At 40.5% G+C, this 27,601-nt stretch overlaps 1 protein-coding gene across 2 annotated transcripts in view; it reads left to right on the top strand.

Moving 5' to 3' along the window:
- The window catches only part of CDH13 (cadherin 13), a 444,776-nt gene that overhangs the window by 82,624 nt on the left and 334,551 nt on the right, over positions 1–27,601 (top strand). For both annotated transcript variants that reach the window (XM_066327533.1, XM_066327532.1), the window contains exon 2: positions 3,431–3,542. In XM_066327533.1, the coding sequence (XP_066183630.1) occupies positions 3,431–3,542 (112 nt within the window). The remainder of the gene's footprint in view (positions 1–3,430; positions 3,543–27,601) is intronic.

The following is a 27,601-nucleotide window of genomic DNA, read 5'->3' as shown; positions in this document are numbered from 1 at the left end:
TGAGCCTTTGCTCTGTACATTTCTGAAAAGCAGGAGGTTAAATCAAAAAAACTTTGATTTTGCTTGTTGGTGAACACAGGATCTGTAGGTCTGAGTAGTCACCACTCTGCTTTGCTTTTCAGACTTCCAACCTTTTAGATCTTCATGAGCAAATTGTTTGCTGCATAACTGTCATTTTTGTTCCAGAATTTGTCTTTTTTCTTGGTATCAGGTGAAGGATCTTTTTGTATTAATTGCCCAGCTCCTGACTAATTGTGTGAACAATATTTGTATACTTGGAGTTCTACATATGCCATTTAAATATTATTTACAGTGTATATAGATGAAGTCTTTCTTTAGGCACCTATCAGCTCATAAACTCTTTTATTATATCAAAAAATGTGAAATCTACATCTTCAAATTCAGAATATATTCTGCCTTGAACAAATCTCTTTGCCTTAAACATATCTGCCTGGCTTATTTTATTCAAGATATTTTTGAAGACTACTGTCCCCACTGTGAAAAACCTTAACAGAAATTATTTTAATGAGATAGACATTTAGTTCTCATGAAGTTTCTTCATGAGAAAAATAAAGAATAATCTTCCTTTTGAAAGACAATTAATTAAAAACTGTCCATGTGATGACAGATTTAACATTTTGTCTGACACATTGAGAAGAAGAAAGTGCCTGGAATTGCACAAGTGGAATAAAATGTTCCATTTCACAGCAAGGCCAAGCCTGAGCCTTGTAATTATTTCAAAGAGAGTAAAGGTCATTTTCTATTTGCTGCATCTCTATTATATGAGGCTTCTGTACCAGGCTTACAGAAGTTAACTCATGACCCATTTAGATTGCCCAGATTTCAAAGTCAACTCAGACTGTCACAAATCTGATAAAGTAGACATATTCCCTTCTCTAAGTACTGCCATAGATGATGATGTCCAAAGAGGCTTTTTATTTATAGCTCTGTAAGACAAGAGTTCCAGCTTTAAGGCTTGAGTAGCTGGGAGGGCAGAACATGATTTGCCTCTTACTTGCTGCGTTAATCCTTTAGGGGAAGAGCTGTTTGTAGATAAATTTCAGGATGTTTTTCTGGTGGGGACTCACTATATAACTTTGCTTGCATCTTGAGATGGGAAGAGGTTTTCTCCCTCTGTGATTGCATTTTTATGCATATTCATCCAGGAACACCGAGTCAGAAAGACAGGTACTTTAAACCCGCACCTGTGCACGCAGAAGATGTGTGCAGCAGATGCATGTGTGCCTTTCTTCCTGTGCATATGCCCATTGAAATGCATATAAGGCAGGTTTTGTAACAATCAGTAATCAAGCTTTATGCACAGTTTTCAGGGCAGGCTCTGAATATCTCAGTTCACAGTCACAGGTGTCTCCTGCTGAGACAGGAGATTCTGAACCCCAAAATCTCCAATAAAATCAATATATAAATGTCATTGAGAGAATGAGGGATTGGGAGCTGTGGCTTTAAACCTTTTTAAGAACGACAGGAATAGTGTGATGATACCTAAATTAATAACAGCCAAGTGTATTGCACTTTTCTTGGTGTATTACTTTAAATCTTTCTCTTCTTTCTTGCTTAATCCTTCCAACGTGGAGCAGGTCAGGATGGAAGGCAAAGGTCTCCATCTGCTGCATTTGCCTTCCACCAGATTAATTGCCATGGAACATTCTGGCTGTTTCTTGCAGTCTGCTGGCACTTCTGGCCAAGCTTTTGTAGCAACTGCCAGTGACATGAAACAAATGATCCAGCAGTTGGTTCCCATAAGAACAACTAATGCAGACCAGGTGGGGCATAACTGCCTTTGGATTTTGGAAATGGGATCACACAAGACTTTAAATGAGTGGGAGATTTAAGAAGGGAGAGAGCAGATCCCGTATCACTGTGATTTAGCAAATAGACTGTGAGTGGTGGGGAACAGGGAAACGTGCAGATGTTAAAATATTGCAGCACATCTCTTTAGGGTCAAGGTCAGCAGACTTGGATGATGAGGGAGTGGAGGTGGGACTGAGAGATGCTGCTGGTACATTGGGAGAAGTGAGAGTGTGTTTGTCACCTGAGCTGGTGAAGGAGAAAAGAGCTTTCAGCATTCACTGGTGTAGTACTGCGGAGAAATTGTCTTCATTTTACCCCTGAAGAACTTTATTTCCAAAATTGTAATTGAGTGTTGAGGATATCTTGAGTAAATAGACCCATTGTGCAGAGGCACTTGAATTTAGGAGCAAATGTCATTCAGAACCCCTGTGTTTGTCTCCTTTCTGGCTGCCACACGTGCCCTCTCTAGCTGCTTGTACTGGGGCTGCCTGACAAGCAGCAGATTGCCCATAACAACTCGGAGATCAGAGCGGCCAGTGCACCACCTCAAAGTCAGGTTTCGTAAAACACCTTTAGATGTTCAAAGCAGAAAGGACTTCTGAAAATGCACTTGTACACATATGGGTTGGAAAATATGGTTTGGCTTTTCCTACTCTTAACCTTGCCTCCTTTTGCCTCTCTCTTTAACCTTTTAAACTTTCTGGTAATTTCTTTTTTGCTTGCTGCCTCATTCTTGACCGTTCTTACCTCCATGCTCTCGTTTAACAGCTGCCAAGAAAAACACCCTTCAGGTTGTTTTCTCTATTCAGGGATAAATGCTTGAGAGTCCAAGATTAGAATTGTACCTATTCTTAAGCAATTTTATTTTGCTTTTAAGCTTCTTCCTTTGATGTTCCTGTGGTGACACGGAACTTGGGTGACCGTGTACTAAAAGTGACACAAACTGTATTCAATGGAACCTTCAGATGCACCTCCACTGTGATTCACACTTCTCTTTTTCAGTCCTCCCTTGGTGCAAACAAGCTTTTGATTATAGGGAAAATGGACAAACTGTGGCTTAGAGTGACAGGAAAGAAACAGTTTATACTTGCTAGCAAAGAATTTCTTTTATAAATGAAACTTCTGTCTGTGAGACTTTACCCTTGAATATAGAATCTCTTCTGCAACTTGGTGATCAACTCTGAGACAGATTTGCAGCTCTTAATTTATCAGTTATTCAAATCAACTTGCATGTGCTTAATTTCAGTATATATTTAGGTCCAGCTGTATTTAGCTAGACCTAAATAAATGCGATTTTTAGGAGCAACATTACATCCTGTATTTTAATGGACCAGTAACATTCTTTATTGATATTCTGAACTGAAATTCACCTTGAAAGCTGCTATTCTGTAATTTCAATGCCAGCCCATATATATAAAAGCAAAAACCTTACATAAAAAAATTGTTTAGCAAGATTTGAAGGGGAAGTGTGATGTGATGGATATTTTGTTTTATGAGTATGAACCCCAATGTTTTGTTTTATGAGCACTGAGCCTAAACCTGCTATGGTTCCCAGAAGCCAACATGATGGATGAAGGAGTGGATGTTAAAAGTCTATTTCTGCTTTTTTTTCCCTCAGGTTCTGCTGCTTGCATGTGCAGAAGATTTAGAATGTGTCCCTGGATTCCAGCAGAAGGTTTTTTATATAGAAAAGCCATTTGAATTCACAGAGGACCAGCTGGTTCTGAACCGTATGTTGTTTTCATATATTACTATTGTGCAAAAATCAGAATTGTTTATGTATTCATTTCATTCCTGCCATTTATCAGAAAGCTCTTTTTGTTTTGTACCTAAGAGTTTGGATATTGCCATGATTCAGTCTGAGTTCCCCTGCATTAATCCTATGTCTCTACAGACTTCACTCTGTTTCATGTATTAGAAATGGCAAAATACAACATATAATCATTTGGGGCTATGTGAATATTGTGAAAACCTAGAATCAGCCACTTCTTAAAAATTAAATTTACTCTGAATTTTTTTTAATAATGTTACCTATGAGCTTGGGAGTCAGGAGTTGCCCATCGACATCTCTATTAAATTATCTGTGCAACTCAGATTTAGAAGTTTGCATTTTGAAAGCATTCACAGCTGGTGCAAGTTCAAATCTTTACATGAAATTCAGAGGCTGGAAGAAGTTTGGGATCATCAGTGATAGCAAAGTGTCACGCAACTGGAATATTCAGTATATTTCCGTTGAGCAGGTGTCACCTTATAAAGCCTAATCTGGTGCTGTATACCCAGAGCACTAAAATGAAGGAGATTTAACAGTTTTTCAGTTCTGGTGTTAGTTCATTCCAATACTTCAGGATTACAAATTGTTCATTCCATTCTGGGACTTTGGGACTTCAGCATTGTCAAAGAAAAGTGCTGCCTTATCCAGTGGTCAATGCCTTTAAAGACTTAACAAAGGATGTAAGTGCTGCCATTTTCATAACTTACAAACACCCCTGCATTTTTACATGTGATATTTATTACTGATGATTTCTTTCTTGGGTTTGGCTGCTGGTGCTGAGCCAGGAATTCTTCTGGATGTCCAGGATTGGGCAGCAGTGCTTGGCTCCTCTGTGCAATATCTGGATCCTACAAGGGGATGCATCCCTCAGCTTGGTGGAACCAAGAAATGAAAACCAGTATTACTCACCAAATGCACAGTTCCCTCCAGATATCACTGCTACATACTGATGCATTTTCACTTCAGATGAAGGTGTAATCTGTGCACATTCACTTTAAAATAGCTCTAACTTCTCAAAACGAAATGTCAGAATTAGTTGCCGGAGTCTATTGAAATAACTCTCTTAAACTTAAGTCATTCAGCCTTTGGAGATACTAAAATAAATCTCCAGGATAACATTTTTAGTCTCAGCATTTTGATATGTTGCTTAGTCTGAGTTGCTTTTTCACAGGAACTTTGGATCACGAGTAGTAATGCTAGTCAGAGATGTGAGATTGTTGTTCAGCTTAGAAAAGAGATTTCAAACTTCTTATTTCTTTGGGAAATTTCATTTTCTCTGGAATTCTTATTTTGGAGTTGTCAAACACATTATTCCTAGATGGCTAAAAGTTGAAATTGTTAGAATATAATAGATTCAATAAGCGTGCAGATTTGAAGACCCATTAAAAGAAGCAATTTGGATAAGCTAGGGTTAAATTGAATAAAAACAACCTTTGTTGAATACTTTTTCTGCTTCAGAACTTTGGGGCTGTAGTGTGACCAGCCAGATCTGCTGGTTTGGAGAGGAACACCCCAAGGGTTGGGGTTGGTTCAGCCAAACTGACTGGACTGCTCTGTGCTAACCCAGCCATTTGCAGTGGCACAAAATGAGCACAAATAATTAAGATGCCATCATTAGAGAGAGGAGGAGGGAAGAGCAGGAAGAGACTCAGAAATGCCTGGGAACAATCTCTGGAATTAAATTATTTTAATAAGCAGACACTAAATTGGCCTAATGTGCAGTGTTGGACAGAGGCAGACAGTCGACACGTGAGCCTGGTTAATTCAATCACCCACGAACAGGGTGTCCTTCATGCAGCACCATTAAACCTCAGCACAGTTCCTTCATTTTAGCTGTCAACTGAATTGATAATTTTAATTGTCTGTTTGAATACACTTTGCATGCTCTTGCATCTTTTTATGCCCATTACCAAGAGCAGTGTAATTTAGCGGTTGCATTGCAAAGCGAGCCTTACCAGGGCTGTGTAAATTAATAGAGCAAATATGTAAACCAGGCCTATAGCAGTGATTGTTTTTGTAGTCCTCAATAAGCCAAGGAGCTCCTTAATTCTTTTCTGGAGTGCAATAATACAGTCTTTTTCCTTTTTTTTTTTTTTTTTTTTTCTTTTTCAATTCAAAGAAGAACCTACTGTACATTTCACTGCTAGCATATCCCTTGTAATTAAATATAGGTTGTGTAAATGTAGGTTCTTATGTATTCATTACTTCTACGTATGGCAGTGTTAATTATATTTTACATTTACTGATGGCAAGAATGGAGAGAAGACCATACTGAGAGTACAGAAGTTTCTCTTATTTCTTGTTATGATTTCTAACATTTTTCATTAAAGCCTACTTACTAGCTGGCCACAAGAAGTCAAGCTCTGTGTACATATTCTCCTTCCTAATAGTTTCACTGGTATTCAGTTACTGTTAGTTTTTCTGTCATTGTGCTCAGGCTGTACTGGCTTTTAAATTCTTATTTATTTGCTCTTGCATCTCACTTAGCTGCAGCCTCCAGACTTTGACCATTTCTTTGTCCCAGTTTGGTCATTATTTTTTTCCCCTCAGACCCCTTCAGATGTCCTTAAAACTTGTGTTTTCTATAATCACAAACAAAATAAGGCTCTTTTACTTTTGGTCTGCCCAATTTTTTCCTCTATGTGCAGAACAAGATGTCTCCTTGATGTAATGGAAAAAGATCCATGGAGTCACTTTCTGGAAATAGCAATTATATCCACATAATTATTATTCCAACCCAACAAACAATTGTGTCACTCTTCTTTCCCTCCTTATAGCTTTTTTTTTTTTTTTTTTTTTTTTTTTTTTTTTTTTTTTTTTTTTTTTAACTTTACACCTAGGACCATCTTTGCAATCCAATAGGGAAGACCATCAAGATTTCCCCATTCTTGGTGAAGTGCTAATTGACAGCATTTAATTAGAGGGTTTACACCTGTCAGAAGCACTTGTGGCCATGGAATGCCTCCCCATCAGGAAGCCTGGCCCTGCCAAGGCTGGCAGGTCACTGGCAGTGACAGGGCTCTGTCACACTGGGCTGAGGGAGAGTTCCTAATCAGACTCAACAAACGTGGGAATGTAATTGTGTTACATTAATCACGTTTATACTTAACACACATCGGGCTTGGCTTTTGGGGGTATTTTTAATTGACAATGAATCAAATAGTGCACTTGAATAATGGAGGCAATTAACATAAAGCACGAGGTGATGCATTGTGCATATTAAACTGGGGAAGGCATTGCCAGTGCTTTAAATGTCAAAACAAAGGAAGTTTTGACCCTTACTTGAAAAGCTTTAATTTGGATGTTAATTAATGGCTGACCTCTTGTGTCTCTTACGTGATAGATTGCATGTTCAGAGCCTGGGCTGCTTCAAGATCAAGGTTTTGTCTGTCTGCATTTGGGTACTTTTTGTTCTGTGAATTTTAACAAAGAGCTTTCTATTCAACCATAGAAAAATCATTGTTTACTCATATGATGTGAAATATCTTAGTGTACTTATTAATGCTTAAAAGCAGGTTTTCAATTGCCTGGCAAAGCTGTGGCCTCCAACAACATTTACTTTGTTCAAACCACATAAAGCCTGTGGAAAGATCAGAGAAGATCATTCGTGCTCCTCCAGCCTGGTGTGCACAGGGATCATGGCCCTGGCTGTGTGATGCTGTTTTACACCACAAAGACACAGACTTCAAGATTCAGGAGGCTGAAAATGACTCCTTTATTGTTATTGGGATGTGTCTCCCTTATATACTGTTTTACACAGATCAGTTTGATTGGTGACACAAAGGCAAAACCTCTTCACTCACATTGGTCAGACCAGAGGGCCATCAAGAAGAAGTCCCTTCTAGGGAAAGGAATTAATAACAAAGATACAGTTAAAAAATACTTTTCCTGTTTACAGAAAATTCCCTGGGAAAAGAATTTCAGAAAACCAAAATACCTCAGGCAAGAAACCAAGGCTACAGTCTTGCTCACATCCAAACATTTCCTGTTGTTTCTGGGATAATGCCGTGTGAGAGCTGGGATTTGTTACATCCACCTTTCCCACTGATTCCCTGCCAGCTGACTGCACAGGTGGCCTCCTCCTGTGCCAGTTTCATGCTACCAACAGTGGTGCTGTTCCTCTCCTGCTCATCCTCATCCTCATCCTGGAGTTATCACCCCCGTTTTGTTCCACTCCCCTCCTGCCCTTTCCCCACACCTTGCACAGAGCCAGTGTGGCAGCCCCATTCAGCCCTCTGTGCTTTGCCCAGGCCTCTGCAGGGTTCTCACACGGGGTTTGGATGAGAGTGTTAGCTCTTCATGCTGAATATTGCAGGATTTGGGTAATTGGGGTTGCTTGTTGTAGCTTGCACAAGAACATGTTCAAGCAAGGTAGAGATTTTAAGCTTAGCAATTTCTTGCAGGGAAAACTGTCTGGGCTTCTGGGTAATAGTGAGATAACTGTGGATTTTCCAGCTATTCAGTTTGTCCTTGCTGAAACAGTGTTCTGGCTTTTCAAAATGAAGAAGTTTTTAATGCATTTTGAGTTTTACAAACATCTTACATTTTCTTTCAATTCCCATAAAAAGCTCACTGTGTTAAGGAATGTGCTTCAGAAGATGTTGAAAAATGACTTGGTTTCCATTCCTTGGCATGAGAGAACAGGTTCAATGGAAAGGTGACTTTCCTACCCAGATAGGGGAGTGCTTGTTTTATCCTAAAATATATCTCCTAATGGGCTCATATGCATGGATAGAACTTGAATAGTAGAGCTTCAATCTGACACTTGGGCACGTGCTTAAGATCAGGCACGTGGACCTCTCATTCCATGTGGACAGATATATTGGTCTGGATTTGAAGCAACACATCTTAAGCACATTATTCCTATTTAAATAGTCATAGGAAGCCAAACTCATTAAATAAAATTCCAGGAAATATCTGAGGGTGTGTGCAAAATGGTTTCAAAGTTGTGCAAGTTTTAAAGTGGGAGGTTGGGAAGTTTACTACATGTTTGTGGAGGCAGGGTGAGGCATCCTTTTGCACCTAAATATCTGATGCATTGCCTTTTTAATTGAAGTTTGATGCTGGACTCCTACACGGAGGGAGAAAGTTGTCTGGGAATACATATTGTGACTAAATAATTGAGAATGTCTCAAATGTGCCTCTGAACAGAGACATGCAGATTGGTGTTGCAGCACAACAGTGTCACATCGTCTGTTTAACTGCTTTCACATGATTTAGGCAAAACAAAATAGCAGGGAATATTCGTTGTGTGCCAGGTGGTCAGACAATTCCCTCCCAAACAATGAGTGTCAGGTTCCAGGACTCGAGGGGAGAGGAGTCAAGAATAGACTGTTTGATTATTTTTGCATATACATTTAATTAAACTCGTGTTTGCAAAGGCAGGACGTTAGACTGAGCGGAGTAAAAGAATTATTTAGTCTCTGAAAAACATCTTCAGGGCTGAATCAAAACCTCTCAGGGGTGCAGCCAGCTCTTGTGGAATCACAGAGGGAAAGGCATAGACATCGATGGATTCTTCTGGGCATTTGAATTCCAAGGTGGAGAAAATGAGGATCTAAACTCAAAGTTTCTTGTCTGTGTCGCTGAGAAAAGCCACATAATTTGTTTTAAAAAAGCCAAACCAAAACAAATAAACCCACAGGAAAAGTGGGTGAGGATCTTTGCAGCGACAGCGGATGCTCTGTTTAGCGGCTCGGTCTGGATTTAGGAAGATAAAAGTAGCAGATTACTTGGTTTGAGATTTAATTTGTTTCTGGAGACTTTCCAAGAGCCATAGTGTTTCACAGCTAATACTTTTTTGAAATACGTGTGGGCTTTGGTTGGCTGGAACATGCCAGCTGTTCCCCTAATAATCTAAATCAATGGCCAACTGCTCGGTATTAGCAGGTTGGGTCTCTTGCTCAGCACAGTGCAAACCTTGTATTAATAATGTCCCCAGGTGCTTCAGTGGAAGACTTCTCTGCTCATTTCCAGTTGGCAATTTCAGAACAAAAGAAAAATCAAATTAACTAAGCTATTACTGCTGAACCAATTACCCACGCAGGCCACGAGGCAGCTCCTTCTCTGCAGGTGTAGAAATATGTTTGTTGGAAGGTCCAAATCTTTTCATTTGGGGAAATGTAGGTGGCTTAGCTTGGGCCAAACTCCATAAGTAAATAATCTGGCACTGATTGCTTATGGCTGGCAGTATTTTGACAGGGTCATCCTCCTGAGGAAGTGGGAGGTAGGGATGGGAGATTTCTGGTTATAGGGTAGAGCTGGGGTCACTCTGGAGAGGATCCAGCACCAGCCCAGCTTTGTCAGGGGGGAAGCTTTGTTCATATCTGACAAAGAGATGCAAATCACCCCACACTGAGACATTAATGCATTTCTGCAGAACATTTCTTGGTATTTTCACAGACCGCCTTTCTGACAAGACTTTTAATTTGAGGATCTTAGGAAAGCACCATTCAAAAGAATCATGGCTAGCTAACCTTTTCCATTACATTTCAAAGTGCAGTGTGGACATTTAGCGAGAATTAATGGGAGTATGTGAGGTTAAATCTTCCTTTAAACATAGAATCTCATTTAAGTTAATGATATCTTAAAGCATGCAAGTATTCTTGAAAATAATTGCAGATGTAGTTCACAATTAATTCTGAGCTTTTAGGATTTCTCTCTGTTAATCCAAATCAAATTATAACTTTTCTAATGTAATTATGATCATGCTTCAACTTGCAGGTTTTTTTTTTATTTTATTTTATTTCCCTTTGCTTATTTAAATCAGTCCCTTTCAGACAGAGCAGTCTGTCTGCTTTAATGGACACATCTCCTTTTCATACAGCTTTCCTGGGCCATGTGATTTCTCAGTCTTGCCTTGAGAATAAATACCCTTGGCTGTAAATTCAGGAAGTCTCTCAGAAATTTCTAAGATTGGGGGATTTTTCTAGCTGGAGGCTAATGCTCTGATTTTGTTTTATGCCTCTGTTCAGCCTATTCACCTGAGCCTTTTCCTCTAGAGAAGGGAAAGAAAAAGTAACTTTTAATGGATTGATTCTGAAAACCCTGGTTGGTCTGGAATGACTTTGTGCATATTGTACCTGTGCTGCTTCAGGGGCAGACAAGTGAACCTGTGGATAGGGGAGTAAGTGCATGTCATATTCTGTGATGTGAATATTAACTAAAATGTTTGTCTTGTGTTTTTTTTTTTTAATCCCTGAAAAAATATCAACCCGGGCAAAGGGTAGGATTTGCTCAAATAAGAATCCCTGCCTGTAAGGGATTGTCTTTAACAAAATTTGAAATCCCTTTACTGAGGTATTCTTTTAAAACAAATTAAAAGAAAACAAGGAACCTTCGGAAGACCTAAAAGATTCCTATAGTGATCTGGGATGTTGCTTTCTGGACAAGAATTCCACTTACAATACTCACTTTGATTTGTTTGCTTTCTTAAAAAAAAGAAAAGTAATAAAAAACCCTGTGCAGCCTTCGTCTCTCAGCTGTGGAGAGAACTGGAGCAGAACTGAGGGGCCTTTAATAAGGCAGCAAAACGGAGGCAAAGCTGGAACAGCTTTACAGGTAGTCGATAGCAGAAGAGAAATTCCTCCCTGGAGTTGGAGCCAGCACTGGTAAATCTCTGACACTTTTGAAACACTTGCTGGCAAGTACCAGACCCTAAAAGCAGGTTAGACTGAAGTAAGTGATAATCTCCTTGATGCACAGGACCATTCTGCTGCCAGGGAGTCAGGTTTGTTTTACTGAAGAGCAGATTGTGAATCTTTTCTCCCTTATCAGCAGTGTTGTCAATGCTCTGGCTGGGTCTGCCTTTATTGTCTTGCCTTGGACTTTTTTCTAGAATAGTGTAAAGCAAGGTTGTAGAAAGTGGGTGCATTTTAAATTTTGTTAATATTCTATTCTATAATTAAATTCATTTATATTCTCTGCTAATCATACCAAGAGGAAACTTTGTTTAGGTAAATGTATTAAGGCATGTGGGTTTTGTTTACCTTCCTTTGTGTGGCAGTGAAACAGAGGAAACACAAAAATGTGCTCTGGTCTGCTAAAAACCCAAATTGCTTGGTTACAAGCGGGATCCCTGCAGACTTTATTTAGCTGGAATTTTAATTACAGTGCCAGCTCTCAACACTTACAATAAAACAGTAGGGAGACAACTGTAATTTTGACCTTTATAAAACATTAACACCAACCTATACAAAAACATAACTTCAGCTTAAAAGAATACAGTGGGAGGCAGAATTCAAGGAATTATGAAAACTGTACTTACTCTACTTTTACTTTTGGAAGAAGCACAGCAGTGTGCTCGTGTGGACAGCAAAGTGTGATACTGGTGTGTTTGGTCCCCAGACTCTTGTAGAGAAATTGTTGCTGCGTTGTTGGCAGAGAAACCTTCTCAGGGTTTTTCCATGTCTTAGGGAGATCAGTGCTGCTGGGAGGCTTGGGGTAAAGGATGCTGCCCAAACCCCAGGGGAAATGCTGATGGATAAATGTCAGCTTGTTTCTTTCCCCAGAAAAGCCAGTTCAGGAAACCTCAGGTGCCTTCCCATTTGCTCTGAATCTCCTCTTAGCTGAGGTGGTTGTGACAGTCCCCTGTGGTGAGTTACGCCCTGGGCCAAGGGCTCCTTTCTCCTGCTGAAGGTCAGAGCAGGATGAAGTGGGGCAGAGGATAGGAGCAGGACACTCCATGCCCCTCTTGGATGGGAATGTCAATGCAGCTGCACTGCTGACCCATGAAAGGGACAACTGGACTGGCTCCAAGGTGTAGAAGCACCAGAAATGGTGACAAATCCAAACACATTTTGGTTAATTCTGGCTGAAATAGTCCCTGAGTTGTCGTGTGGCAGCTCACAGCATTTTCTAACTCTGTCACCACGCAAAGATGATGAGTAGTGTGCTCCAGGTCTTCTCTTGTTGTTAATTTAATATATAATAAGCATAGTTAATGTGTCACCTTTTTTTTTTTTTTTTTTTTTTTTAATGAAACTGTCATGAAGCTGTAAACACAAGAATACTATAAATGTCCCATAATAAAAGGACAATTTGAAGATGTCTGAATGCCAAAGTTACAGGTTGCCTTTGTGTGACCTGAAACATTCTTCTTTGCTGACAGGTGAAGCGTCAACCCCTAAAACCTCTTCTTCCTAACCTTTGATATCGTGTTTCACACCACATTATGTTTGTGTTCAAAGGTGATGCTGCATGCAAACAAAAATTATGGGGTGTAGGAAGGCAGTTATTCAATATTGTGGTCAAGAGCTTTCCAGGGGGTCATTTTGGCCATGAGCTCAGCTGCCTAAGATTTGGTGTTTGGCTTTCCTGTTACTATTGCTCTGTTTTCTTGGGGATTTTTTTGGTGTTTGTTTTTAATCAAGGCTTTTCTAGCAAGAATTTTTATTCAGCCTGGTTTGTATTTGGAGGAACCACTCAAGTGTGTCACAAAAAAATATAGGAAATAGTGATTTTATAATATTTTTCTAGAGCAATGAAAGCAGTATTGTGGGAGTTATAGAGGGTAATTTGCAACCAAAGAACTCATTTCATTTAAATTTTTAAAAGATACATTTGTGACAGAGGAAAGAGTCTAAAATTATCTTTAATAACAGAGCTGATGAGTTCACTCTTCCGATTAATAGGAAAATGCAACTCTCCAAATGTTCTGTAAGATTTGGTCCTCCTTCTGAGAAATCAGTCAGATCTCATGCAGGTAGGCAGAAGGTTTTTGGCACAATAGAATAGCAGTTCTGTCACTTGAATGTAAATCAAAATAAGAAATTTTATTTAAAATTATATTAATACTTCTGGCACTTTACTTTTTGTTCTTTGAGACACTGCCTTTAATAGCTTCTCCAATAAAGTTTGAAGAAGCTGAAATATTTAATGCTTCCATAATAAATCTATTAATTGTAATGCTTCTGAAAACATTAGGCATTGACTACTCACTGCTGTTTTTATAAGTCAGCATCACTTCCCAGAACTGTTTAACTACAGTTAGCACTGGTAATTAATTGAAATGAAATTACTCAGATGATGAATGAGGGCTGGACATGTTTGACTTAACTCTTTCTGGCCCTGTAGCTGTGCTTTAGATCCTGATTTAAAAGGTATTTGAGTAGCACCTTTATTTCAGCTCTTTCCCCACTGTATAGAGCTCTGTCAGTGTACCAGAGTCCCAGATTCTCTCAGCTCCAGCACCACTTTTATCTTGCACAGAATGTCCTCTGGGAAAGGCTCAGGCTGAGCTGTGAGGAGGCTGTTCCCTATGCAGCCATGCAAAAAGAAAGGCAGGAGAGCTTCCTAGCACATGAGTTTTCTGTGCTGAAACAGATGATTTGGGCTGATTATGCTCAGAACCATAAATACAGCGAGGAGTTCAATTTCCACGGGTGAATGCTGTTCCTGCACTCAATGAAATTGGGTTTTTCTGCACAAACCTGTGCCAAAAGTCTCATCCTTCCTGTCTGCAAAGGCTGCTGGATTTTAGGTAACTGATCAAACAAATCTAAACTGGGCTTTTTAATGTTCTATTAAAGGCTTCTTCAATATAACAAATCCCTGGATAGGGCTGAGCTCTGGAAATAGGTGCAGGGGCTGGTGCTGCACCTGCTGCTGGCAGTGTGTGGGTGAGAGCCTTGGGAGGTTGGGATGCTGAGCATGGCTGGGGGGAACAGCTGGCACTGCCCTCAGGAGAACTGACAGATTTAACAGTTTAATAAAGAGATAAATATTTGTTAAATTGGATTAAAGGCCAGATTTAATGCGGCCAAATTGAAAACGATGGGCTATGGGTAAAGGTGATAAAATTGTTCTCTGTCGAGTTTATTATTCATGCAGGTCTCTAAAGCCAGGTGTATAACAAATCTTCCTGCTAAAGCTTGGGGTTTACAGAACCCAGAGGCAGCCTCAGTGTGGGAAATTAGAGTTAAAAGATACCAGAATGAGGACACAGAACGATAAAACTGTGTTTTTGTGCTGTGTAGAGTTAGGCTTCGGCAAGTAGAAAAATATGTTAAACAAGATAATAGAGAAGTTTAACAATGAGGCTTTGTGCTTTGTTTGTAGAAGAGTATAAAAAGTTCCTGAATAGCAAAAAAATACGGAAACAAGCACCTATTGTTAGATACAAGGTATACGTGTAATTTTAATGATTTCGTTTATGCAGATGTCTGCATAAGCTCTTAACAATTTGCTATTGGTTAGAAAACTTTTCAAAGGCTCTGTAACACAGAGAATTTCAGCTGCTGTTGGCAGGACGTGAGCAGTTGCCATCTTTCAATTGTCTCACCCTGTGCTAAGGCTGATAAATAAAAGCTCAAGGAACATCTCCTGGCAGTCCCGTCCTGTTTGGAAAAACTGGATCCACCACCTCAGCTTCCAGTTTGTCCCCTGGGGAAGCTCCTGATGAGTTTAACAGAGCTTTTGCCAGTTTGGGAAGGTGTGGGATGTGCCAGGGGGTGGCACAGGCTGAGCCTGCACCAGGCAGGACTAAACTGTGTGCTTGGGTAGTGCTGTGAGGTGGGAATGGGTCCTGCCTTTATGGGTTGTTTAAAAAAAAAAACAAAACCACACCGACAAAACACCAAAAATCAACCAAACCCCCACAAAACAAATATAAACGCAGAACAGAGCCTTTGAAGCAACATTTAGGAAAATACAGCAACTTCTGCTTCTCTTCCTCTCCTCTCACCTCTCTGTGACACTCTGTGAGAGTCTTTGTGGTAATCCTCGAGATTTTACACAGTGTTTTCCTGTTGAGGCTTTCCTGAGGAGCAGAGCTCTTACTTGAACCTACACATGGGATATTCCCAGGAGACTGAAATCTTAGCTGTGCACATAAGTCTGTTTTTCATCCTTCTATTGCCTGTTCTTTCTGTTGAAAGAGTTTTACTTTAAATGGATTAATTACATGTGCATTAAATCAGCAACTCCACAGCCTGGTAGTTTGCCCATTTCCACGAGTTAAAGTGGCTGTTTAAATCCCTACTCACCTGACTGTTTATATTTTTTATGCCTTAAATCAATCAATGAATAGATAAAACCATGAGAAGCATCAGTGATTTCAAAATAACTACTTTTATTGGTATTTTAATAGCTATTGAGGGAGCTGGAACTGGAACTTGCTTGTGATGTGTGCACAAGAATATTTGGACGTAACGATTTCAAAGTATGTAGCAATATTTAAACATCACCTTTCGCAGGAAGCAGAGGAAAATGTGCCCTGTTTCCTGGATTTTCAAGTTGTGCTAGAGTATCATTCTTATGGTTTGTGGTTTTTTTCCTTGTTTTACAATAAATAATGAGATGCAGCTGAGATGGTTCCAGCAAAAGGGGGCTGGTGTAGGAGAGTTTTCTGTGAAATACAGGGGACAGTGCATGCTCCAGCAGCTTAGAACCAGCAGGGCAGGTGAACTGGAGCCTTCCAGATCCTGATGGGATTCTGAAGCTCCTGGTTATATAAAAAACATGAGGTCTTCCCCCTCCAATGTATTGCTTTGTAATTCTGGAACCTTATTTATCTTTCCTGTATCTGTTAGAAATTCAACCTTTGTTTGTCAAGAAGAATGCTTTCTCTTGCATTGAGCAGGTTTTTTTACTTTGTTGATATTTGGGTAAGAAAAATTATTTTTTTCTTTCAAATTCGATCCTGGTGGAACTCCTCAACACCTTCTGCTTGGCAGCTGAACCAAAAAAAAATTAAAAAAATTAATTTGCAGAGCCCTAACGGTGTCAAACAATTGATTTCCCTAGAACACAAGACTGCATTTCCTCCCTGGGATGCCCCAAAGTGATGGTTGTTAATGATAAACCATAATGGAAATTTTACAGGGAAATTAATAACTGGGGTGTTGCTCTGAAATGAGACCAGCAACATGGATGTCCTTGAAGGATGCAGAACACATCTCCCTTCCTTTCTCCACATTCCTGAACAGATCCTGGATCACACTGTGATTGATTTGCCAGCTGGGAAGAGCAGGGTTATCAAAGGCAAAGGTGATGTTACCTGGGCCTGCCCTCTGTGTGGGAGACAGGGAGGGCTGGAATTTCACTCATTTTTCAGAGCAAAGCTCAAAATCATAACTCACTGCTGATGGGTGACTTCCAGGAGGTCTCTGTGGATTTCTTGAGCATGTGTTTCCTCTGGTGGATTTGTTTTGGAGAGTTTAGATGGGAAAAAGGAGAGAAACCTTCCCTTGAAAGAAGAGAATGAAACAAGAGTGAAATCTGTAAAGAAGAATTTTTGATTAGCAGCATCTTCTAATAAATTATCCTGGTCTCAAAACCCCTTTTCTGCCGTGCTGAAAACTGATGGGTTTTTGCCAGTTCTGCTGGCAAACCTGAGCTCTGCAAAGTCTGGTGTAATGAATGCAAATAATGTTCTGTGTACTTCCCTTCCAATTCTGTGCTAAAATATATCTAATTAGAAGGATTACTGGAACAAAATGGGGGAAAATAGACATTAATTTTTCTCCCAAAATAATAGAAATATAATTGACGATTTTAGTCTGAACGTTCCAAGGGTTTGTTGAAAACTGTTGAGATGTAGTCACGAAAACTTACAGGAATTATAAAAAGTGCTGAACACTGATCAGCAAATGCCATTTGTAGCTGACTTCATGCAGTTCTGCTTTACCTCTGGAAAGTAAAATCAATTTCAGATTAGCTTTGACAGGGAGGTGTTGAGGTGTGTGAGTCAGCACTTACTCTGATATTTCTGCCAGCCTGTTGGGAAGACAAAGAATTGTGATGGATATTATCAATAACAGTGCTAGCCTGAAAGGGAAATTGGCAAACTAAGTTAAGAAACACTTTCCTGCCTTGTCCTGGCACACTTTACAAAAAACTGAATTATAGGTTGTTATTAGTGTACAAAACTAAGATTTATCTTGAGATTTAGGGACTATTTTTTCTCTGCTCTAGCCCCTTTTTGCAACAAACCCTGCTGTTATTGCTTTTACCGATTTTTTTTTTTCACTTTGAAATCTGGAACATCTTTTTTTTTTTTTTTTTTATCTGAAACAGTGTGTTTGGTAGAAGTCAGTACAGCACGATTGAAACAATGAGGGATTTCATTCTTTTCATCCACAATTGTGGAGCTATATTTAATAACCCTTTGTAATAATCTTTCCACTGTACTGAATTATGTATTGATTCTCCTTTTTGCAGTAGCTTCATTACAGAATTCCAGAAGGAAAATGGGCTTTTAGATGTCAACCTGAAACCCTTCACAGTTTTGAATATGGCATTACGCATAATTCTGTGAGGACCTAATCACACATCGTTTGATTTCAATGAAACAACTCTCATTGACTTTCCCTGAGAGCTGGATGAGACTTGGCTTGAACTATTGCTGTGTTATTGAAAGCATAATAAGCATTTTGATGCAATTTTCCATCTCTCTCAAGTTTTACATGTTCTCTCTGCTGTGCACGTGGTCCTGCCACACAGAATAATGGATTTTTGGGTTGGAAAAGCTTCCTAAGGTCATCAAGCCCAACCAACACCCCAGCACTAAATCCAGGTATCACCCCCAAGGATGGGGACCCAGTCACTGCCCTGGGAATCCTGTTTCAGTGCTTAACAACCCTCTCAGTGAAGAATTTTTTTTTCCTATAGCCAATATAAACCTCCTCTGCTACAATTTGAAGCCATTTACTGTTTTCCCAACACTTGTTAATTTGGAGATCGGTCCTACCTGGCTACATCCTCCTTTCAAGGAGTTGTAGGGAGCAATAAGGTCTTCCCTGAGCCTTCTTTTCTCCAGGTGAAACATCCTGAGCTGCTCCTCCTCACCTTTGAGCTCCAGGCCGTTCCCAGCTCTGCTGCCTTTTGGCCACACTCCAGTGTCTGCCTCGTAGCTCTCACAACATGCAGGGAATTGTGAGGACGTTCCAGGAGGACACTTTTAAAACAGCCTTTGAAAGAAAAAGAAAAATTTATGCTTTTTAAGTCATGAATTTTGTTGATGGAGCTCCTGCAGCTGCTGTGTGTGACAGGGCAGTGTGGAAGCTGGGTCTGTGGCTCTGGGTGCACGGGCTCCTTTGGCTGATATTCCAGGGGTTAACAGCTCTGGAGCACTCAGGGGTCTCTGGTCATTGATTTTTAGTGGTTGCTGTTACAGAAAGTACGAGTGGCATTTAAGAGAGACAAAGCACCGTATTAAACTTAATGCCTTTGATTTCCTTCAAATCATCTGTAATCCACGTGGACCTGTCATAATTTATACCTGGCTCGGCCACAGCAATAAGTCTGAGGCTGTCGTGTAATCTGCATCAACACTGGTGCACAAGAGAGATGGCACGTGCTGCTCACTGCACTTGGTGTCGAGGTATTTATCTCTCCTTACCCAGAAGGCTGCCCTGAGCTTAATTGGTCTTTCTCATTATTTATATTGCTAGGAAAAAAAAATGGGATTAAATACAGGGAGAGGAAGATAACGGGAGGTTTTGCTGTTTAAGATAAATAAAAACCAAGTGCTGTTTGCTTCTAAACGTGATAAATGTGACCAGGTTTTTCTGGTCTTCCTCATTGCCCCCCAAAGTCTTGGGGGGTCTCCTGAGGATAATCTTAATAGGATAAAGTGATCTCTGAAAGGCAATTAGCAAGGTTCCTATAAACTGGGCCATGCATTGGCCATGCTCAACCCTCTCCTGATTAATGCTCATCTTAATTCCGTTCCTTGGGATTTATTTACTCATTTCACGTGTAATGTGTTTAGTTCCCTTAGCTCTGCTCTGTGGTTTGAAAGCATCCTGGTGCCTTCCAAGCCCCTGTCCAGCTGTACCTGTGAGCAGCCAGCAGCCCCAGAAGGGCTGGATAGCAGTGGGAAGTGAGCTTGGATCACAATCCATACAGAGTCTGCTCAGTGCCAATAATTGAAATAATTAATGCTGTAATGATGCTTATGAAAGGGGGATCAGTGAGGAAGACACTGGGCTTTTTAGGATGAAATTCAGCACCTTGTGTCAGCTCTCCTGATTTTATTTAGAGGAATCGTATTTCTTTGGAGGAGTTCAATTCACAGTGTAATAAAGCTCTGAAGAAAGTTCTTCTCTCACCATATGCCTTATGTGCTATACCACTAAAACAATTTTTATTTCCTTCATTTTTAAGTTCTTTTCTAAGACAGAAATTCAAAAGTTTGTCACTTCTTACCCAATCCTCATCCATGGCTGCATTTGGAGAATTCCAAGGCAAGCCAGGGTCTGTTTAAGTGTCTTCCAGCAGATACTATTGCATATGTTTAATTAATATTTCACCTTTACTACTGCAACTTCTCTGTTCAGGAAGACTTTACCTCCGAGGCTTCGGAACTCATTTGATGTGCTTCAACACTTTTTGTGAGCTGTGCTTATTTCTTTTATGTTTATTTCTGTCTTTGGAAATTGGTGCAGTGGGAAAGCGAGGTCCCTGCCACCCACCTGCTTCCTTGAGCTCAAAGACTCCAGCACCAGCCCACCTAGAGACCAGAAATAAGCAAACAAACAGCTCTGACCAGAAGGTTTCAGCAATCAGCATGTCCCTCTTGTTCTAAAATTAAATGAGATGCAGAACCTGTCTCATAACAGCCTGTTTGAGGGGCAATAGAGAGGGGAGGTCTATTATTGAAATTGCCTCCTATTTACACCAGCATCCTGTAGCTGGTGAATGTTCTAAATGCCTGAGGTAATATGACCTCTGAGGCAGGGAATATCTTCCTACATCTATTTTCAGTTAGTGAGGATCTTTGCAGACCACTGCTGGAAATAAATGGAGATTAGTAAGTTTTCCTGGCTTTCCAGTGCATCATAAAATGTTGAAACCATTAAAACAATTCAACATGTTCTGGGAAGATAAACACGAATAGGGCACTGGAGGGTTTGGAGTTTCGGGTAATGATGTTTCTCAGGGAGGTTTAGGGGCACTTTGTCCCGTGCACAGGCTGGTGCTGCCAAGCTGGGAACCTAATGCTGAAGGGACTTTTACACCCAGATGGTCACTTTGAGCCTCTCAAGCCAAAATAGTTGAGTGTCAGATCAGAACTGGCAGGAATCAGTCAGCACCTGCTGGTTTATTCCTTCAAGGGCTTCCTCAGGATCTTTGCAGTGTTTTCTACCTGGAATTGCTTTTGTTTATCTGGTTGCACTGTGTATTGATCTGGAGCTGTCAGCTAATTCACAGGCAGCATTCACTCAGCACGGTGTGTACACTGTGAGGAAGCAGGAATTCACCAGCTCCTGGCTGTGGTGCTCATCAGTGCTCTGCTGCCACATTTATTGTGCTGCTAAAGGGAGAGAGTGCTCCATGGCACCTGAGCTGCCCATACTCAAACATTTCAGTTCTCTCAGAACCAGAGGGGCTGCACACAAACTGTTCCCTGTGCAGGATCCTCGATCCCTCAGGAGTGCAATTAGGCTGCCACAAGGAGCTGCATTAAATGGCATTGAGGGTTGGGGTGCAGCTCTTGGCAGCAGTTACCAGATGGAGCAGCTTTTACCTTGAGCACTCAATAGGGAGGGAAAATTTAGGAGCTGGAAGAAAGTGCTTAGGACTGTTGGAAATGCATATGATGAAGGAGTTAAGATCCTAAAAAAACACTGCTTTTCCTTGGCCCTGCTTATTGCACAGTGTACATAAGTGCTTCTGGTTAAGTCACTGAGGCTGCTGGCAAACTTATGCAAGCACTTATGAGGAAAACATATGCTTGTGTGGAATGCTGACTGGAAGTTTAGCTGATGATCTATTCAACTCTGGGTGCCATACACAGATCATGAAACATTTACTTCCAATAATTAGCTGTTTTGTAGTTTGGGGCTTTTTCTTTTTTATCTCTTTTTGTTCTTTTTTAATCCTACTCAGGCATATTGACAAACATGGCTTTTTGCTCTGCTCTTGGAGAAAGTTGCAGCTGCAAAGGTCCCTTGAGTTATGCCAATCACTTGCAGATGTTCTTCTGAAAGCAGAAATTAAATAGAATTTCTTGATGCCAATAAATTAAAGAATAATATTAGATAGGCTGTTATCTCTCAAACTGTGTGCTCTGGTCACAGTGCATCAAATACTGCTAATATAATGGTGACCTTTTAAAGGAAAACACATTATACTGTAGCTGTCTTTGTATTACACCTATGGAATTACACCTATGGTATGCAAAAGAGAAGCTATTAAACAGTGGGAGAAATGGAATGAAAATAATCTATTTTGCTTTTGTCTGCTGTTGCTGTTCTGGTAGGCACATTCTTCTCTTTTTTCTCCCGTATTCACTCATGCTCTTCTTGAAACCATAAAACACAGAGACGGATCAAATACATGATAACATTTTGGAACATTATGTCCTACTGCATTTTGATGAGTTGGATCAAAATCCCAATGACCAAAAGCTGCTGTTCAATAGTAAAAACGAGCAGAATTGCAGAGGAAGACAAGCAAGGTCCTTGTCTACCCTCATCATGGTCAGAGTCTAGAGACCAGGCATTTGCTCAGAGCTAAGATTTCCATTTCCTCTTCAGAAGCTCAGATTTCATATGAGCAGTTATTTCAGCAAAGATCCCTGAAAAGTGTTAGAGCACTTTTGGTGATCTGTACCCAGATATCCACCTCTGTCCATCCCAGAGATGTGGAATCAGAACTCCTTCTTCTTTCCAAGTGTGTTCTGGGATAGATTAAACCCACATTTGCAAATTATTAAATACCTGCCAGCACTGAGTCAATTCCAGTCATGTTCCAGATACTTGGAGAAACAAGATTCCTAGGGCTGTTTCCCCAAAACATTTTCTTGGAAGGTTTGGCCACTTGGAAAATATGTTTTTTAAATTGTTTTTTTTTGTCTGTAGAGAAAAAGAAGAAACTTCCTTCTATTTGGCTATTTCCTAATAAACAGGCACAGACAAACAGAACTAAACCATTTTTGAGCTTTAAGAAGCTCTATTTAAGGGAAGAAGGCTTTGCTTCTCAGCCTTGGAGATGACATAACTGTGATGTGCTTTACTTTGATGGGAGGGATATAAGATTTTACAGGTTTGATACAGCTGTTCTCTAGACACCAGTTTTGGGGTTTGATCCCAGCGAAAGTCAGAGCCAGGCTGGACCTGTGATGGTCACAACACAGAGCAGGTGCCCAGGCCTTGGCACTCGTGGAGGCTGGCAGGGATCTCCCATTCCTTGGTGTGAGTGCTGGAATGCCCCGTGCAGAACCAGCATGGGGCAGAATTTGCCTCCTGAGCTCAGCTCTTCGCTGCCACACCACTTGCAAGGGGCTCTGAGGCAGCACAGGGAATGGGAGATGTGTTGTGTTTGCACAGGGAGTTAAACAAACATCTCACACTGTTATAATTTTCTGGTTTTCCCGCTGTATAAACAGCTGGTGGTAGCTTGTCAATCAGCTTCTATGTTGGTGCTCCTAATTACACAGGGAAACATTAAAAACGGACTAAAAAAAGTTTCAAGGCTGATAGCAGAGAAGTCAAAAGGTTCTCAAACATTGTGTTTATCCCCTCTCGAGATAAAGGTTTTTCAGAAGGCCCAGGACTTGGAGGATCAAAGGGAGCATTTTGTTTGTAATGAGTACCCATCAGTGCATCCTTTAATTACCATTCTTGTCGGTGTCTATTAACAAAAAACCCACCAGGCTTTGCAGCAGAAAACATTAATTTATGAGCAACGGACACTGTTGTGTGAAATATATTGCTGGGTATAATTCATTTAGTGTTTGAAGACTTAGACCAAAGTCGTGTTTAGAATATTCTGTGCTCCAGCCGATGCTAATTAACAGCAGGGCTTTGCCACTGTAGTCAGCAGGAGGTGTTGAATCCCCTTCCTTTGAAAACGAGCCCCTTTCTTGGGCTGCTCCCTTCCAAAGGCTCCCAGCCTCTCTTCCAGCCTGGTGTTTCTGGGGAAGAACTCATTTGAATTTTGCTCCTCAGTGCCCTTTTCATATTTACAGCCTTCAAACCTCCCAAAACTCCTGAGCAAACTCTTACTTTTGACATTCAAATGAAGCCTCTAAGCGCTCTTTAATTGCCTCGTGGATTCTGTGGTAGCTGCTGGTGGGGCCAAACTGACCACTTTGATTAGCACCATTTCAGGTCAAAGCCCTTGTTTGTGTGCCTGGTGGTGGATTTGAGCACATATGGCAATGCCAACACGTGCCAGGCACGTTTCTGGCAGGTTCCTCATGTGAGGATCAGCAATATTGATGCTCTGAGCAGTCAGAGCTGCTGGAGATGAGCAAGGCCATTGTCCCTGCCTGGCGAGGATATTTAACATGTGAGTAGCCTTGGCCAGCTGAACTTTCCTGGGCTGCAAGGCGTGCACAGCAGGCCCTGACCCACGGATTAATAAGTTTAAAAGCTTGTAGCAATTTTTGAAAGCTGATCTGTGTTTGTAAGGTTAAGGCTACTCTGTCTGAACGCTGCAGCATAGAACAAGTGCAGTGCACACAGTGGTGGAGTTCAGCTCAGTCAGTAGCTGAATATTCTGACCACACCTGCTTGGCCAGTCATTACAAGGGCACAAAGTTTAAGTGTCCTCTGCCCATTCATGAGTCTGTTCTGCAGTTCTTAAAAGTCAATTTTTTTCCCTGGAGGATTCTCTGTCGTTATTCTCCATAAGTTTGGCAGCATCTGAGCCAGTGTTTAATTTGGAATCCCTGTGAATGAAAAGTCATCTTCTGTGTCTGACTGCATTGTTTGTATCTGAGGGTTCTGCTTAAATTCAGGGTGCACAAATCTGTTCTGATAACGTGCTTTTAAAAATCTTACACAAGATAAACTGCTCTTGCTGCTCTGACTTTTTTAATCAAAACCTCCATTTGGTACATGTTTGCAAACCGATGAGTGAAATGTTCACTATTTCTTTTTTTCATTTCCTTTTGAAGCTCAGGAAAACTAAATCAAGTTTCAAAGTGTCCATTTGTTTTATGACTTCTGTGAGGTGTTGGCCATCTGTGGTAACTCTGGGCATCTCAAAGCAGGGAGATCAGACTCGAGGTCAGCAGAACCGAAGGCAAAGATTTTGTAAGGTTTTTTCCTGTCTAAATTGGCACTTTATTTCAAAGCACACAGGGAAGAACTGCTGACATGGAACACGTAACGAAATTTCAAAGCCACCAAGAATGGTTTAATCCATTTTTCTTTTTTTTTGAAGAAATGGTAGTAATTATCTGTCAGGCTAAAACTGAGTTCTACTCTAAAGGATGATGTTGAGAGTGCTGGACATTTGGAGGGAGAAAAACTAGACTTAGTAGAAGCTCAAAGATGCATTTCTAATCCGGAGGGGCTTTTCCTACCAATAAAATCTCTTATGCACCAACTTAATTATTTCATCATTTATCCTCATTAAAAGTTAGTGAGTTACAGAAATTATTACTGTATATTAGAAAATTTTATTTTATGGATGAGACAAACCTTTCAAGAATTATTTTCCTCTCTAGGAGAGCAAATTACTTTTCTCTGTCTTCCTCATGTTCTGGGATGTTTATTGCACTTAAGAGAATGCTAAATTGTACATTTCTAAATTTCAGATCATGATAAATATCCCTGCCCCTCTGGAGTTTTTGAATTGCATTAACCTTAAAAAAAACCCCAAACCCAACATCAGCATTTAAAGTTCTGCTAGAAAAACAATTCTGCAAAATATTCCTGAATGATTTATGATTAGAGTCTGCAATTATTGAAGTTAATGTACCTTAATGGACTTAATATAGGTGGGGGAAAAAAAAGTATGTACAGTGAAGGTTGCCCAAGTATTAGCATTCAACTTTTTTGGTTTTCTTAATCTCTCCTATCTGAGCCATTTTTCCTCAGTTGTTGGAAATGTTGTCTGTATTTTTATTGAGTTTCAATTTTATTTTATCTCAAAAAACCTCAACCAAAACAAGCAAAACAGTTTTCAACTCCAAAAGGGAAACAGGTATTTTTATATGCAGCAGGAAGAGGAACACCTATTTTCTTTCTGTAAAAACAAATCTTGTGCAGCTCACGGTTCAAGGCGTGTAGGAGGACAGTTGAAATTCAGTAACACAGAATTACTCATTGTTAGGAAATGTTTTTATTTGGGTGAAGACTGGTTTTGATTTGGCAGGGGTAGAGGACTTTGTTTAAATAAATAAAATAGCATAATCTCTGTGTTTGCTTTATGGTCAGTGTGAGCAGAGACTTCTTGAGGCTTCAGTACTTTTATAAGATGAAGACTCAGACAAAACAACTTTATTTTTTCCATGTGTGACATGATATCTGTCCCAAAAGCGTGTGTTGAGTTCTTCTCCTTAATAATGTATGATTCTAAAATAGAAAATTCTCCATTGAGCGAAGAGTAAATTCTTCCAGTGAAAATGCAAAATGCCAGAGTTAAGTTTACATGAAAACTGAGCTTTTTTCCCCTGTAAGAATGTTCTGCAATTGCACAGCTCCATCCTATTTGTCAGTTGAACTTTCTTAGGAGAGCTCAGCAGAATTAGTGTCCATGAAATGAATTTATATCTTAAAAGTCTTTTAGAAGGTTGCAGGAAAAAATGTTGCCTCCGTGTTGCTGTGGAATCATTCTAAATAATTGTGCTAAATTGTATTAAAAAGCTCCAGGACAGAGAACACTGAGCAGAAAGACAAAGGTCATGTATAATTTTTCCTCTGCAATTCAAGTGAGGCAATCTGACATTGCACAGTCAACTGAAAGGCATCTTTTGCAACCAAATATTTGGGGGTGAATACCAGAATTTTAGCTGTTTATTCCAAGCCATACTTGGAGGGATAGTTTGTCCAGGGGGCCCATCCCTCCTCTTACTCACCCAGGGTGTGGAATGGAATGGGGTAAAAGGAAACACTGCAACATGAGCTATTCCAGAGGCTTAGTACATCTGAAATTGCTTTTGGAAAAGATGTTTCTGACTGGAGCAGCCAGACACTCACTGCTGTCACACTGTGGGTTTTCTTGGCACACCATTTTTCTATTTGTAGTTTCTCCAGCACATGTTGAATTTGGTTGTGATGAGTGCTTTGGACTGTCACCTGGATTGCTGAGGAAGAAAGTGGACACAAAGCAGACAAACCTGCCTGAGACCCAGGAGGAGAACAGAGAGCGTGAGACTGTGGGAGCACTGAGAAACCAGGCTGGAAAGTGGTGCCTCCTGGAGGAATTTTGGTGATAGAGAATTCTGTGTTGGAAGCACAGAGCATTCTGCCTGTGTATCACAGGGGCAGAAATCAGCCCAGCACAACCCACTGAGGAGAAGGGATGGGTTGAACACACAGATAAAACAATGTCTGCTGCCTTATGAACCTTTGGGAGTTTGGGATTACAAGACAACATAAATTCCAAAAGCAGTGCAACTGCTGCTAGACCATGCACTCCTCTGGCCTGGAAAGGAAGGGGATGCCAAGGGCTTTGTTTTCTGAAGGGAAAAGAGGAGATAGGGGACAGTGATGCCTGGAATACTTTGTGCATTAGAACAGCTAACATGTTCTTAACAATTTGAGAAATAGATAAAGCCAGTGATGGTTAAGGGTTATAGAGTCAGTCCAAGCTAAAGAGAGACAACTGTGGCAGAGATGTGGGAATTTGGCCTTCCTGGTACAGGAGAACTGGGAATGGCCGTCTCTGGGTGAACTTGTCAAGGGTCAGAATCCTATTTGGCCAAAGAAGGAAGAAAAGCTGCTGCAATGTGCAGTAATTGAACAAGGATTCTGCTGGAGGAGGAGGATGATAAATGTTCTGTCATATCCCAAGCATTCCAATGGCTGTGTACCACAAAGAGAGGCCAAAACTCAACCAGGCCACTGGATCAAATCCTGAACTGCTGCTGGGACAGCAGGGACAGCCCAGCAGCTCTGGAGCGCAGAATTTCTCATGCTTGGGAAATGATCTCTTGAGAACATGTGGCAAAATTGTTCCAAGGCCAGTGCCTGGATAAGGTGAAGTTATGAAAAGGCTTGAGTGGTTAAATTAAAAGGGTAAGCAAAGTTGGGAAACTTGTGAGACAGAGAAGGGAAGTGTCCTGTATTTCAGAGTGACACAGGGCAGCAGTCTGCACTCTGCAAGGAGGAGATCAGC

The sequence above is a fragment of the Sylvia atricapilla genome, chromosome 12 (genome assembly GCF_009819655.1).
Source record: "Sylvia atricapilla isolate bSylAtr1 chromosome 12, bSylAtr1.pri, whole genome shotgun sequence".
Classification (NCBI taxonomy): domain Eukaryota; kingdom Metazoa; phylum Chordata; class Aves; order Passeriformes; family Sylviidae; genus Sylvia; species Sylvia atricapilla.
This window is presented reverse-complemented; position numbering and strand designations above follow the sequence as displayed.